The 16,729-nt window shown below is 41.0% G+C and overlaps 1 protein-coding gene across 2 annotated transcripts in view; it reads right to left on the bottom strand.

The window, feature by feature from the left end:
* Positions 1-16,729, bottom strand: part of agap3 (ArfGAP with GTPase domain, ankyrin repeat and PH domain 3) — a 130,227-nt gene that overhangs the window by 34,704 nt on the left and 78,794 nt on the right. For both annotated transcript variants that reach the window (XM_084370183.1, XM_084370182.1), the window contains exons 9-12: positions 16,055-16,138; positions 11,284-11,388; positions 7,661-7,832; positions 328-477 (exon numbers count right to left, since the gene is read on the bottom strand). In XM_084370183.1, the coding sequence (XP_084226309.1) occupies positions 328-477; positions 7,661-7,832; positions 11,284-11,388; positions 16,055-16,138 (511 nt within the window). The remainder of the gene's footprint in view (positions 1-327; positions 478-7,660; positions 7,833-11,283; positions 11,389-16,054; positions 16,139-16,729) is intronic.

Here is a 16,729-nt window from a genome sequence, read left to right as displayed (position 1 = left end):
GTGTGTAGACATGCATGGTGAATATATTATCTTACTTCACTCAAGTACAGTGACAAGGTGCAATGTGACACAGTGAGTGGAGATGCATCGATGGCAGAAAGTTAACCTTCACTGTTCCTCTCCTCTGAGCACGCCGCTTCTATCAGCGAGCTGCAGCCAAAAAGGTCACAGCGATCACAGCCCTGATCACCTAATTATGAAAATGAGGCTTGTTCCACCTGGAAATGGCATTTCCATCACGCCATACCTACAGATCAGATCATTATATGTATGATTTTTGGGGATTTTTCTGCGCAATGGCGAGGACGAGTGTGTGGAAGGTCTTACGGGCTCCGCTGCTCGTACTGGTGTTGATGGCTTCATTCCACTGGTCGGCGCTGGACACGGAGAAGGAGCGTTGGTGCATGCCGTCTTTGCTGCCGCCAAACACCGAGGCGCCCGTCTGGAGGGACGTGCTGCTGTTGGAGTGAGGAGCGCCTGGAAAACAAGCGACAAACACGAGAAGATGAATCCTGATTTCTTATGTTCTCTAAAATCGTTTGAATTCTAAACCAAGTCTGGTAGGAAACACAAAAAAGTCTGCAGAGTGATAATGGTGTAATTGAGTTAAACAGTTTTTGGTAGTTTCTTCAGCACTGCAATGCTGCTGCCACCTTATTTGTGCACATCCCTCTGTAAAACAACCCCCCTCACTCACACACACACACACGCACGCACACACACACACACACACACGAAACTCCTCTCCCTCCGCCTCTGCCTCTAATTAGCCCTTAATTAACAAGATACACTCTGAACGCTAATTATCTCGCCTCATCCCTCTGACTGCCACATCGATCTCCACTGGCGTCAGCAGGCGTTCTCTCCCTAACTTCCAATCAGGCGAGCCACGGACGCCTGGCTCTCTTTACTAATTCATGGGTTAGGCTGCGCCATGTGGGGTCCTTCCCTCCTGTTCGCGAGCAGTCGCTACAACACGTCCTAACTACTCTGAAAAACTCGTCGATTTACTTGCAGCCACGTGAGGGGAATCACATTACCTGCTCGCGCTTTAAAATGCTGCGAAGTGAATGAAACGGTGAGGAAAAGCAAGAATTTGTCAGATTTTAATTTAACTGATTCAAAAGGGAACATTACACTAATGAGAAGACAATTTTTTTTTACGACTTATAAGAAAATATGGGTCGTTTATAAATAAAATTAACAACCAGAAAAGTTCATTTTTATCATATTTTTTCAGGCTGCAGAACTCCATTAGAAAAACAATGTGATTTAACGAGCTGAGCAGAAATTGCTTTGGCACTGAAAGGTTAACATCTTAGAGATTTTGTTTAGGAAAACAAGCCATATCTCTGATTTTCTCAACAATGCTTCCTCGTCTTACAGGTATCACACATCAAGGCCTTTTATTCAATAATTACGAGAGAATATCAGTTTCTGATTGAGGTGACAATAACAGAAAATATAGAGTGTGGGTCGTGTGTAAAGTAAACTAAGCGGCACGGGTGCTTGTTAGGATAATATGTCCTACTCATTATCTAGAGTAATAAGTGTATCAAATTCACATAATCATGTCTAATTAGTATCAGTAATTATCTTGTTGGGCCCAGGAATATTAATCTTCAGGTCCCAGAGGGGAGGGAGCAGAATCGCAGCAAGAATGGGAGAGAGAGCGAGGGAATCACGCTGAGGAGCGCCGACTAAATTAGCATGCTGAAATCAGAGCAGAGGAGGAGGAGGAGGAGGAGGAGGGGGAGACGGAGACGAGGAGAAGGGGTAGTGGAAAGAAAATGTGAAACTTTGTTTTATAAAAAAAAGTGACGGATGAGTGAAATAAGCTCATGGCATCTATAAAAAAAGGTTTTTCTCATGTTTTTCTCATTATAAATAAAGACAAAAGGAACATTTTTAATGCGGTTTTAAAAGAAGCCAACAGTATCGTCCTCCAAGCCTCCATATTACATAGATAAATGTTTAATCACCTCATATTTTAGAGGCGATTCTCTATTTCCTACTATAAAGATCAACATTTCTTTATTCCCAAAGTTTGACTCTTTGACGCATTAAAAAAAAAAAGAGAGAAAGAAAGAAGTGTTAGATAACTACCAGGCAACTTCGATTGATATTTAAAATTCAACAATCAGGTCTAATTGTCAAATTGGATGCTAATGATTAATGAATTATACATGGCTGTATCCATTAGTCCCCAGAGACCACTCCTGCATAAAGGGGAGGATAATGTAATTACAGTGGAGAAATAATCAGCTTGTGGCATTAAAAGAGCACTGTACTCGCAGCTCCAGCCAGGCCTGACTCCACTATGTTTTACAGCTTCAGCAGTGGCACCGCGGTGGACTGACAGCGACGGACCTGACAGCCGCAAATTGGGGTCCGAAGGAGTCGATTTGATGCCGAGCGTTAACGACTTTAGTGGTCATAAGAGTGATTTGAGTGACAAATACAAATACATCAAGCGTTGTTTGAGATTAATCCAACAAATGTTTATTTTAATAATAAAAAACTATGATGCAACAGATCATTTAAGGAGTCAGCGAGACCTCTGCCTACAAAGAAGATCATTTTCATGATGTCCTGACATTTGCCGAATACACTGAGCCTTACTTTTATCTCTTCTCTATCGGTGAATGTGTGATGATGATTTTGTTTTTTTGTGGTAAAAATCAACATAGATGAGGACTATTATTGTAAAATTTCATCACATTTAGACATTTTAGAAAGAGTATAAAAAAGTACATTTGCTCAATTACTGCACAAGGACAATAATAAGGATACTTAACTTGAATATTTGTATTTTCTGCTAGTGCTAACTTCAGAAGGGAGGGTTTTACTTTAACACTGCAACATTTAATTGACAGCTTTAGTTACATGTTACAGCAAATTAAGATCTTAATACAAATATACACATAAACATATATTAGTTTTTATAAATTAAAAAGCATAAACTTGTACAAAATGCCTCTTACACATAAAATCAAATTATATAACACGAACAAGTACTTTTAGTTTTGATGGAAATGCATCTGTAATTTTTAGGGAGAGTTTGTGTAGTTTTAATCCTTTTTGGGGGATTTTGTTAATATCACTTCTACTTAAATCAAAAATTCAGAATACCGCATCTAAATGCTGTAATTAAAATGATCATTAGCAAAGAGAGAAGCGATACTTTTGCATTTAATCGTCAACTCTTGTGCAATTCATATTAAAATGAATGAAAAGGTAAACAACAAAGCACCATTATGTGTATAAAGAGATAACTAAGGCCATATAGTGAGTTCTGCAGGCGATCCAGGGGCTGGGGTGTTAAGTAGAGGCGATGGATTAGCGGGGAGCAGCGCTGCCTTGCTCCTCATTTCTCTTTAGGCCGGGCCGTCAGTGGGTTGATGAGCCGTGACGAGGCCTGACCCCTCCGTGGAGTTGTTGCCATTATGTACAAGTAGTGGGATAATGAAGCATTCATGGTAATGTGGGCCGGGCAGCACATCATCTGCGGCTGTGTGTAATCTACCAACATCATCCTGACCAACGCCCAGACGTCCCCCCCTCCACCGCCCGCCTCCACCCCCCTGATACTGCTGCTGCTGCTGCTGCCAGTCCCCGCAACACAAGTCGCTCAGACGTTCATATTCATAACCGTGAATTAAATATTTTACTGTATGCATCAAACCAATAAGACAATATCTCGGTATTTTCTTTACTTTTCCTGATATTTTGCTTTTTGGACAAGTTAAAAATTCTTTATTGCGCCTGTATAATTTGGCCTCATGTTGTCAGAGGATGACTGCAGACATTTCCAGCTCATAGCTGCTGTCATGTTACACTGCTGATATGAAATTGATGATATTTTGACGTTGTTTCCTCTGAGGTGAAGCTAAGCAATTTCAAAAAAGATGCAAATCAAACAGATCTTGATATAAACTATGACTGAACAAATTCAACATGACGACATCTACATCTGTAGAAATTTGAAAGAAAAATGCTAACAAGCAAATCTATCTTTAACTTTGTATACTGTGTGTTTTGTCACTTTTTTTTTAGACAAATAAATAACACTCATAAGACACACTTATACACTTACACTTACACTTATAAGAAGGCAACCAGATGAACACATAAACAAAAGACGTAGATGTACTTGTTGTTATAGGGTTTTTTGAGCTGTGTGTTTTTGACAGTTTTGTTTTTATTTCAATTATTTGTCGTTGTTTGTGCATAGGTATATAATACTGTTGGTTGTTTTATGCGTAGAGTGGTTTGACTGATTGATTGATATCATTTTAATTTGCATTGCTGTGGTCGTCGTTTTGATTAGGACTTCAGAAAGACTCGCAACCACTTCGTGGAATCTAATAGGAATCAAAAACATCGACAATTACATGATAAGAATGACTTATATGAAAAAATCTTGCACTTTTATATGCTTTATAGTGTTAAAAATGGTTTCAAATCAGTTAAAAGTGGACGCATTGATGACGGAGTACTAAAGCTCATCTAATACGGTTGATAATAAGATAAGATAAGATAATTAACTTGTTACAGGGGCTCAAGGGCCAGAAGTAAAAGGGATATAAGACACTTAAAAAACAGACAAAAATAGAAAAATACTACAATAAAATAAAAAATAAAGATTATGTCCACCTTTCACAAACACTAGGCAATAAAAGCTGGGGTTTACCACTCTATAGTAGCTCAAAGAGGCCCGGTTGCACCAGTGTTGGCACCGGCAGGGCCTGCTGGTCAGTGGCTACGTGGCGACTGGTTCTGAGGTGCTATAGATTAGAGCTGGAGACAAATTATGGTACAGACTGAGGAGGGAATGAGCTCAACTCCTCTTCTACATGCGTCTCTCTCTCCCCCACAGGATTGATTCAAAGTGACTGGGCCCATTAATACTTTGTACAATGTATCTGTCGCCGGTGACACGGCAGGATGCGTGTTAACAGGGAGGATCATATTTAAAATGGTTCCGCTCAGCACCCAGCAAAGGAATTAAACCTGGCCCGCTTGGTGAACTCGTGGGCGCATGCGTTCTCTCATTTACTCTCTGTCTTCTTCAGCATCTCCTCTTCATCTTCCCATCTCTCTCTCTCTCCCCCCCACCCCACATCCACTCCGCCCCTCCTTCTCTCCGTCGCTATCCCTCTTCTCCCAGTGATTATAAAGGTCTTTAGATCCAAGGGATGAATGAATTACCAAAGGCACAGACAAGGCTTGTGATTTGGACGCCGTGAATGAAAAATTACCCCTTTGTTCCCTTCATCAATTGCACGTCTAATGAAATCAAAATCCCGATCACATAATCAGAAGAGGGTCCTCCACCCAGAGAGAGACCTGATGTGATTTGTAACCTTTCTTTTCCTAAGTGGAGATTAAGGCAAATCTCCCTCGCATTGTTCCCTGATGCACAAACGGATGGCGAGCGAAGATCTTGGGAATCTGTCACTGAGGACGAACAACAGGAAGAAAACAACATTGTCGAGTTTGAAGAAAGAAAAAAAGAAAAGAACAAATGAGCTGGGGCTGTTTTCCAAAAACCTGGCTTGTATTTCAAGGCCCTTTTATCTCCTCTCAATCTCACTGAAGGTTAACAGTCTGTGGGCTGGAACAACCTCGATCCGACGTCCTCTGCTCTGTAAACTCCTACATCTTCCTGCTTCAGCAGTGGCAGCACCTTGGCCGGCTTTAACGGTAACCTGCCTGGACAGAGCTAATGCTCCCTTTGGCTCTGCGCCCACTCTCAGCCAGCTAGCTTTAGCCTGAGCGATGGAAACACTGTGCATATGAAGGACCCCGCCTCCCTCTGGGGATCGCTTTGCTAATTAGTATTAATTACTCTTAATCCTAACCCCTAAATCCAATCACTGGCTTCCTCTCTATGAGCCTGCCAGACTCTGTGCAGCCTCCAGTGGCACAGCTCTCTGGGAGAAGAGGGGATCTATTTTTAAACTTGAAAGGTGGAGAAACCCCGTCAAGGTTTTTGGTTGCTTTGACCCTCCACTACCACAGAGGATGAAAAATAACTAGGTCAGTGTCGCAGTGGCAAAAACACTTCTTAAAACATGTAGCTGATGTTTAAACACATTTTTTTTTTAATTCCCTGTTTTGTAATTTGGAGAATTAATAGATTTCTCATAGATGCTCATTAAGTCATCATTGTGTATACTGCGAGGCAGCTAATTTGCATGAATGAACCGTACAGAAAGTAGATAATTAACCTGTTGGGACACATTTTTATGATTAATCACAAATTGAGGACATAGAAAATGAGTACAGTAATAAAAGACTAATTGAGTCACCATTACCTATTATACCTGGGATATGTTTTCTCTTCTGGGTCGGCAAGAAATACGGGAGGAATCCTTCTTTACTCAGTAGGTCCAAGTATAAGTGGGTATTATCATTATGTGGTACCACAACTACAAGTGAAAAAGAGCGTTGGCTAGAGGAGTGGCGGTTCTGCGTGAAGAAATATTCACCCCACTTGTCGACATTGTGATTGGCTGTAACAATTTTATAAGAGTGGGTTGTATGTTCGTTACGGCTGGACCGGTTGGATGGTGAAACGGACGTTAGCGTGTGTGCCGTGTTGACGTTAAGGTAAGTTATGCTAAGCTAAGCTAAGCCACGTCTTGAGTTTTGGTGAGGATGCCTGAGCATTAGCATAGATAGCAGAAGTAAATCTGTGTTTTATTTTAATTTTCATTTTGTAATGATCTTAAATCGATAAGTAGATTGAAAGAAAATTATTTGCCAAATATTTTGATAATAAACTAATCGGTTCAGTCATTTTTCAAGCTCAAATGTCAAATATTTGAATGAAGTGATGATTGGCTTTTGATTTTTTTGGACTGTTGGTTGGACAAAATAAGTCATTTGAGGACGTCACTTTGGGCTCTGGGAAACTGTGATGAGCATTTTTCACAGATTTTTAAAGACTAAACGATCAGTCGTGACAATTATCGGCAGATTAATTTATAATGAACAAAATCGTGAGACGCGGCCCTATTTAAAAGTAGCAAGTAGTCACACAGTGAGAACAAATAAATCATGTATAGAAATCAAAAAAGCACTGAAACACAGATTCCCACCCCTCTGACCATGTAGTCAGAGAAGTTGAACCACAAGTCAAAAATATACAATCAAGGATTTTTTATTAACATTGATGAAAGCAACGTCATCGGGCTCACAAACAGGCATCTTTATATCTTGTATTTCTATTTTGATGACGTCTGCATTGATAACAATAAACTGTCTGAAGTCAAGTTGTTTTCACATATTGAACCTTCTAAGGCACATTTATGATTTTGTGAGCTTCATGAAACACTAAGCAAAATGCATTGTCTTTGTCAGTGTTAGAAGATCCTTGATCGAGTGTGCAGCCACTTCCCAAAACACTTCTAGTTTATGTTTTCTGACCACAACTAAAAGACATGACTTGAAGCCCGAACAGTACAGAAAAGTACCAATCACACTCCAGTAGACTCACTCAATCATGTGTTTGCAGTCATGTCAGAATATATAAAATACAGTGAATATAGTTAATTGTACATTAACTTGTATCTTAAATATCTAAATTGCAAAACAAGCACATCACTTGTATTATTCCGACCTTTAGCCTTATAATAAGGACAGGAAATGGTACCTGTGTTTCCGATGCCCAGCTGCAGGGTGCTGCGGTCCTTGGTCAGCCCGTTGGTTTTGGGACTAGCAGTCGGGGCCACGGTGGCCACCGCTCTGGGCGGTCGCTTCCCGGGAATCTTGACCGTTGTCCTCAGCAAGTCAATCTCTTTCCCGTGAACGTTCTGCATGTAGTCCTGTAGAAAGTGACAAAAAGAGCATGACAATAGTCGTCAGTGGTCTGCACGCTACTCATGTAAAAGTCCAGACATTTTCAAATATTTTCCTCGATTCATGGACCTGATTACACACAGCAGACCAACAAGAATCCAGGAATTATGGAAGAAAAACAAATTAAAAGGCTATTCAATTTCCATCCCCATTAGTCACAACCCATCTCAGACCTTCCGCTAAGGGTGTGTGATAGTGGAAAAATGATTGTAAAGCCATTATACATCACCTGTGCCCACGCCGTCTCTCCAAACAGCGAGATGTTAGGCTTAATGAATGCAAACAGTCTCATTCTCTTTCAATTTGGGCATTTGATTTGGTTTAAAGCGACTACTGCCCAAATGTGGGAAGCCGAGGTGAAAATCATCGGGCTCAGCAGAAAAAAAGACCCAGATAGAGGCGAGCTCGGCCTTTGCCGTCCCCCCACCGGCTCCTTCGCTTTATTACCGTGTCATAAAGCACTCATTTCTTTCCCAAGCCTCCTCGCTAATTACCCAGTGAGCGCTCTCATTTCATTTTATTGCTGGAATTAACAGCCAGATCGAAGCGTGCAAAGCTATTAAGATGTGTGATTAAGCCACATTCAATTAGTTTCTACAAACAATTTAATTGATGTAGCAGATAGAATTAACAGAAGGTGATTGTGTGGATGGCTTGGCTGACTGCGAAATTAAAGGTTCCCCTCTTCCACTCTCTCAGTCTGCCTCCCTCCCTCTCTCCTTCCCTTCCCTTCCCTCAATCTCTCTTTTCTCCTTTCTTACTCCTTCTCTGCTCCACTGCTCAAAATGAGCTCGAGCTGTTACCGCGCTAATGTAACTGTCTCCCCGACTTCACCTCCCTCCGTAAGTCAACAGATTCATAGATTCATAGATTGCCCCGATGACCTGTAATAGCTGTAATGATCAAGAGATGGCCTGTTCACTCAATTACATACATCACTGTAGCACAGCACTGCTCTGCTAATAACCGCTTGTAAATTAAACCACTAACACACTGTCAGTGCAACAAGGCCACACACAAGGTTCACGTCTAAACTGTTGGGCTTGTGTTCAAAGTTTGAGCTGCTTCCTTAGACACAAGGTGGGGTAACTATTTATATTCAGGTCCAAGCATTAATAGCTAATGAGGCCCTTATAAAATGATTATTGTCATTAAGAAGACTGTTAATATTAGCAATAGTACACGTGTAATGTTATGTTATAAGACATTATAAGCACTTCTAGACGTTGTATATACACAGACTGCTTAAGAACATTAATATGAGCCTTAAGAGCTTCGTCAAATGTTTATAAAAGCATTAAAGGCACATTTCAATTAGCTTACCTAGTCAGTATTATGTCTTTACTGAGCGTGTTTGTTGCATTATTAAGATCAATACATGCGTTATAATGCATTTATAAGCAGTTAAGTACTCTTTTTGCAGTTACAGAATAAAAACAATGAGAACAATGCCTTATTAAGGTTGATAAATTCTTACAAGGCAATTATTCACAATTTTAAAAAGATTATTTTTTATTTGCTCTTGTCCAGCAGAAGGCTGAGACCACTGCAGGACCCTTAGGGGCAACTGCTCTTTCAGGTGAGCTACCCAGGAACCACAGGGGAGGAGCCCTGGTTTATCTGGGTTGTATGAATGTGATATGTTTGAGCTCATTAAGGAGGAGAATTATGTCTTAGCCAGATTTAAAGAAAATGCATGTCTTAATTATTAAGATTTTTAAAAAAATAATCAGAAGAGAAAGATCTGATTATGCCTCAACAAACTAAATAAACAAACTCTCTTCGTTTTCATGACTGAATTAACAACCTGACCTTAAAGGACAACACAACTAAGAAGGAGAATAAGTTTCACTTTGTTTATATTCGGTGGACCCTGCCACCTCTCTATCTTCGAACAGAGTTCTGGGGACCTTATTTTCCTCTGAGAACAGCTTGTTTATTCAGTTATAGAATTTTTTAAAAATATTTTTTCAGTTTGTATTATCACCTCAATAATAATGTAAATTTTAAAATTCTGGGTTTGAATTTCTTCTCCAAAACAAAGTGCCCCTTTAAGACTATGAACACTGTAACCAACATTATAATACATTTTCTGTCATTGATTTGTATGCCCAGAAATGCTCTCTTTTTGAATTTGTGGAGGTGAATGTTATGTGACAATCTTTGTGTTGTTATTGTTAGTGAGTTTTAAGACTCGTGTGAAAAACAGGGACAAGTAGAAAGCAGCAGCTCGTCAGGCTTCTTTCTGAAAAGTCTTTATTAGTAACATTCTGAACTAGACTTCTGAATTTGCTAATGAGTGAGACATCGCGCTTCTTTACCACCTCTGCTGACAAGGAAGCCACCAACAGTGTAACAGTGGTTACTTTTTTAATATCTTTTACTTTAGTCTGTCTTTCAAAGCATTAACAAGCCAGCGTCCTCAGCTTCAATGTGCCCTTGCCTGACAAGGGGCGAAACTTAGCGTGTCCACCCGGGTGTTTTCATCGCAGCCGATCGGAGCTGGAGCCGATTGATACCCGTGACACCTGCAGAGTCATTTGATGCTGGACTAAATGCTGACTGTATACATTCACATTGAAGACAAAAGCCAGATATTAATGGGTGTTAGTGGGCTTTTTGTCCAGTCTGAAAGGGGTATTGGCCCTGTTATTAAGCAGTGCTTATAAACCTCTTATAATGTAACAATCAACATGTTTATGATGCTATTATTAACATTTATAATATCTTATAAGGGCCGTACTTCCTCTTAACTAACGCTTATATCCAGGATCTTCATATAAAGCATTCCCCAAGGTGTTGCTCATATATTTTATTTACCTCAAATTACTGAAACATCTCAAACACATACAGGCTTGGGGGAGTCCGGGAGTGATGGGAAGGGATTTTTAAAAAAGACGGGCGTTCTTGACAGTGGCACCCGGCTCCTGAGCTGCCAGCCAGCCGAGTGTTTAAGAGGTATTAGCGGCCCAGCGGGATTCTGACAAAGATGGATGTGGGAGGCTGGTCAGGCTCTGCTGCCATGCAGTGAGAACCATTATAAATACAAGCCAGCGTGGAGTCTGGGCGCGGCGGGCACGCAGCAGCACAGCCATGTCTCCATTAGCCGGCACCGGGGATGGGCGCCACAGGAGGGGAGGGGTTTGAACGTAGAGATGACCACTGGGGCACCCTGTTTCTTAATACTAAGTCACAGCTAATATAGCTATTATATAAGTCTCTGTGGGAAATCATGGGCCTATATGGTTTGTAATCCAGTTTGTGGCAGTAAATGTAATCGCATCGAGAGAAAAAGTCGAACATTAAAACCTCCAGCAGCACCCCGAGAGTACAAACAGTAGTGTAACAAGCACATAAAGCCAATTGGAAAAGAGATGGGAAAGGAAGAAGAAGTGTGGGGGGGGGTTTGATACTCACATGTAAACTGGGGTGGTAAGTAAGGACGCCATTATCACACAGCGTGACATATTTCTTTTTCCACTCCTTGTTGAGGGATTTGCCACTTCGCTTCAGAAGGATTCCCTGTAAGAGACAAGGCATCACGGTGAGCATATGCTCCTCTCAAAGCAGCGTGGTGGATGATATGAGCCATTATGGATGTTAAATACCATAACACAGCATTATTATGGTTATTACAGATTGGTATGAGCATTTTCTTTGCGCGAGTCGCAAAGCAAACGCGCCGCAATTACGACACAGTATGGAAATGATTTGATATACATAAAAATGTGTAATTAAATCCCCTTAAACTTTCATTCTTTATTCTAATTTGTTGGCTGAAAGCTTTAATGACGTGTTAGTTTTTCTATTGTGACCACTTGAACCTCCAAAGTTGGCCAAGTTCCTCTGGCACAGAGACCATTCAGATAGAGAGAGAGAGAGAGAGAGAGACAATCCAATTTGCCAGACCTCCTCCCTGCATTCATACACATAACATGCTGAACTCTGGAAGACCTCTCAATCCTGGGATTAGGGAGTGTGATCTCCCCTCTTCAAAGCCCACTCAGCTCTTATTCTATTCTACTTTATCTTGCGGGGGCCTTTTAGGGGCCTCAGATGGTTTCCTTATCTGCTGAGTAAATCCACTGGTAAACAATGCAGTTCCTCTGCTGGAGGTGACCAAACGCTGCTGAGTGCAAGGGCCAGGAGGCTCTCTGGGGTTAAATAGTGAGGAGGGGCACGCTTAATTAGGGGATTAAGCAGGGGCGATGTTTGTGCTTTTACAGCCAGGGCCTGTGTGTGTGTATGTGAGCTGAAAAGAGGGGAGGGGGTGCAGGGGGGTAGTATTTTGCTAGCCAGGCCCATCCTGCAGGCTTTAATCCTGATTAACACATCAGGCAGAGCTGACCCTCGGTGACCTGGGCACCAGGCTGTTTGCCGACAATCATCTTAATCCGAACCCTGACTCATCTGAGGAAGCAAATGCTGACTGCTGGCAGCATGCTGGGACTCAGGAGTTTGGTGTTCTTCATATTTCATCCCAAAAACCGCCTGTTTGTGGCTTCTTACTGGAGCAGGACCTCAAACATTTCCTTTAAAATCTACTCAGCTAACTCCACTTTTCTCTAACAAGGCCATTAAATAATCTGCAACTATTACAGATAACTTTATATGTCAGCACATGTCAATTACTTAACTATTTTATTCTATTTCGCAGATGAAATCAGTGTCGACCAGCCTTAAAATGTCTATTTTATTCTTTTGGAAACATTTTTATTATTCTTTTATCTTATATTCTTCACTTTGTGGCTCGGGGAGATGCTTCGCTGTTTTGTGGTTTTCCACTATGGAAATAAAGGCTTGAATCTTGAAGTTACAGAGTTTAGAATAATATTTTTTGATATTATCTTAAAATAGTATCTAAAAGTCATTTTCAGAGGCCGCTGAGAAACAGACCAGCATTAACGATGCCTGCTTGTTGCTAAAGCTTAAACTCTCTCGTCCTTGAGGGCAGAAAAGGGAAAAAAGGAAAATAATATTGGTTTTATATATTAAATATAGTCTTAATTATGGTTTAACCCATAATAATGTATATAATTTCTTTTTAATCACTTAAAGTACTAGCAAAGCTAAGCACAAATCCAGTTAAATCTAATGTATGATTGAATGTTAAACTTGTTTTTGTAATTTTTCATTTTTTTAAAAAAAGAAATCAACTTTGTGAACCAATTAAGGCATGATCAATGTGAAATCAAATGTGGATCATGTCGAGTGAAGCCACATGTCTTTTGTGTTTCCAACAGACAAAACGATTTGTGGTGCTCTTCCTTAACTTACAAAATATAGTCATTCATCACTAATAAAAAGACCTTGCATGAACGTAAAAGTCATACAATGAGTCGTAATATCAATGTGATATTTTCAGATGAGAAAGCCTTGGTTAGCTCTTTTGTAACTACTGATACTCGTGATGATTTTTCAGGAAGAGACATCGTGTCCTTCAATCAATAAGTTGCTGACTGCCCAGACTCTCCTCAATTTGGTCGATAAAAGAACTGTAAACACTTTTTAAATGGCTCTCTAATCATACAAAGCAAATGATCCAGTCACAGGGCCTCTGGCAACTTTATAATGCATGTTTTACAAGCAAATATGTTGCTCATCTCGTGGCCTTACTGGAGCATAAATAAATCTATACACGCAATCAGTGCCGAGCTTCATATATTTATCAGAGCTGTGAAGCAGATCGATAAAGATACCGAGACAATAATGTGAAAATCTTTACACGTGCCGACTAATTTTTCTGTTTTATTTGAATGGTTGGCTGTGATGTATCTTTCAACTGGATGCCTGACAAACGATTCCAGATAATTTATCATAATTGCTCAATATTTGCCACATTGAGCAGTCTGCTCTTTTTATGTGATAGTCCGACATCACATGGCGACACTGACACACACACACACGCACAAAGAAGATGAGTGTGTTCAGCCTGTGCGACATAAGGAAACAGGCCGATCGTCAGACGCACTCTCTGTGTCCACACAATTGTCATATCTCCACAGAGGAGATAGTGTCTGTCCCGTCTTTTGTCAGGCGACCGGGAGGAAAGCTGCATCCTGCCACTGTGCCTGACTGATAGGCCGGCCCTTTGTGAGGACAAGGAGGGGGGGAAAAGTGTGTGTGTGTGTGTGTTGGGTTTGGGGTGAGGTGGGGGGGTCGATGATGGGACAAGAATGCACCCACTGCTGAGGAGCCGCCAGCAGCTCCTGAGTGCATTGTTATCCTCACTCACTATTTTTATAGATGGGAGGGGGGACGGAGGAAAAGCGGGGGGGGGCATACGGTGTGTAATTTGGCCCAATGGGGTGAGGTGGAGGGGTGGGGTGGGGGGGAGAGTGGTAATTAAGCACACATTGACACTTTGATCTCCTTGATTGTGCATTTGACTGGCCTGGAGATCAGCTAGTCACCCCCTCTGTGCCTCCCTTCACAAACTCCACAAAAAAAACCTTTGTAGATAAAGAGGGGGGTGGTTTATCTTGTCAAAAGTTGCCATGATACTCAGGGAAAACCTGAGACTTTAGAGGGGTGCTCCCTGTAATGTATTGGGTAAGAACGGGGGGAGTTTACAGTAAAGATTGCTCAGAGGGGATTCTTTCTTCCTGCTCACCTGCACTCATCACATTTGCCAGTTTCTGCAGGGAATTACACTAATCTACATAAAAGCCGAGAGATAAAATAGAAAGGATGTGTTTGGAGAAGGGCCACCATGAAGTTTTGCATTTCTATGTTTTTTTCTGGGGTGTGTTTCATATATTTTCCAGTGCGTTGTGCAAAAATAAAAACATAATGTAGCTCTTCTTCTGCTAAAATCTACGGCGGAAAAGAAATGTGACAGACGGATCAACCCGATAGATATCTGTAAAACTGGTTTCCTCTTCAGCTTTATTTTCTGATTCAGTGAGGGGGTTTGGAAGCGACACCCTGCCATTATTTCAGCCGGACCAAAGCCTTAATGGCAATTTCCCTCTAAAGGGAATGAGAAGGTTCAACATTTAAAAAAAAAGAAAAAAAGGACATTATCTCCTATCATTTGCAGGTAAAGAGGATAATATAAGGATGCTGACCCGTTTTCAAAAGCCCTCGTATAATCACGAGTGATTACCAATCAATGTGTCAATTACTTCTCCTTCGGTTACAGTCGGACCTTTAGAAATGATCCGCGCTCAGAGGTGTAATTCAGTGCTCCTCACCTAAGTAGTGCTTTAAAGCAATGCATGAATACATAAAGGAGAACTATAATAAAGAAAATCTATTTAAAAAAATATATATATCAAGATGGAGAAAATTGTAACTATATTAAAACACAAATCACCACAGTATCAGGGAGTATTACATGCAGCTTAGCATAAGAAATTATACGGTAAAATAAACCCTTTTTAAAATTTCCAGCAGGGGAATTTGGTTGGATTAAATTAGATTAGATTGCAAGATTAACCTAACAAAAATAATCAGGCTCAAGAAAATTATGCCTATTTGGACAGCTAATGAAAATTCCAGCTAATCATAGCTGTCCAAGTTGATTATAATGATATGCATGAATGAAAATTCATTCAAAAATACGACCAGCACACAATGATGAGCAATAATAACAACATCGTGTCCACTGGGACAGAGAGTTTGTATGTTAGAAGGTGCAATGTAGGATTATTATCCCGAATGATCGCAGGAATCATCTCTCCTAACTGGATTGACACGGCTTTAAATATTGAGACTTATGCTGCACAATGATGTTAACTAAACACCAACGAAGAAACATTTTTAAACAGCCCTAAATTTGCAGTTCTGGTCATTTTAAAAACACACAAAATGCTAAGATAACTTGTCAATTGCACGTATGAATTTATCTGCAGACGCTGACCGACTGTGCCTTTAAATATCAAAAACAATATACTTTTAATTTGATAGGTGATTTGCGCGGACAAACAGGAACATTTCTTTGCTAATAACCCCTCTGATGTTATGTCTGAACCCCTGCCTTCTGGCCTTTCTACTGCCTCGTTATGTTGTGTTATGTCGCCATCTAGTGGCTACAGTAAGACATGACGTTATGGCCTATCCGCTAATCTTTACCACACAGCAAATCAGTGTTGAACAGGAAAGAACATCTCGTGACACAAAAGGGAATCATACTTACCTGGTAACTATGAGAAATGTAGGTTAAAAATGAGGAAAAACTGCTTACCTGTTTGATAGGTATGGCCCTCCCACTGCCTATGCTGTCTGTTTTACTGTCAACGCTCTTTGCCTGTTCACTGGCTTTCCGAGACTGCAAGAAAACAAGAAAGTCAGTCAGCAACTGAGGCGACACACTGACGGCGAAGTGGAGCTGTGGGGTGTGAGGAGGAGGTGAGGTTTTGGGCGTGGTTGGGTATGTTGGGGTGTGTGTGTGTGAGGGAGAGAGACTGGGGGTCAGAAGTGGAGGGGGACGTGAGGTGAGGGGTTTTGTGTTTTGGAGCGTTTCGTGTGGAGAAACTTCGACGTTGCAAAATAAAAGTCTCAAAAAGAAGCTCGAAATTAAACAGACAAGCAGACCAGCGTAACAAACAGCAGTAACACCGACGTGCAAGTCCAAAAGAAAAAAAATTAAAAAAGAGACCAAACCAAGACCACACTAGACACATTTCAACACAGAGGAGACCAAGGACGACCACACATTGAGTCATGACTCAGCCCTGAAACCCTTTGTGGGGAGATCCTTTCCTCTGTTTGAGACCCAGAGCGGGCCCTTAGTGGACCTGCAGACCAACTGCTGCTATACCAGTGTAGCTTCAGCTGTGCCTTTAGCATAGTCGCACTGATACAGGCTATCATTGCACGTTAAATCATTACAGGTTAAAGGGAGAAAAGGAAAAAAGGG

The sequence above is a fragment of the Pagrus pagrus genome, assembly GCF_965226575.1.
Source record: "Pagrus pagrus genome assembly, chromosome: 12".
NCBI classification, from domain to species: Eukaryota; Metazoa; Chordata; class Actinopteri; order Spariformes; family Sparidae; genus Pagrus; species Pagrus pagrus.
This window is presented reverse-complemented; position numbering and strand designations above follow the sequence as displayed.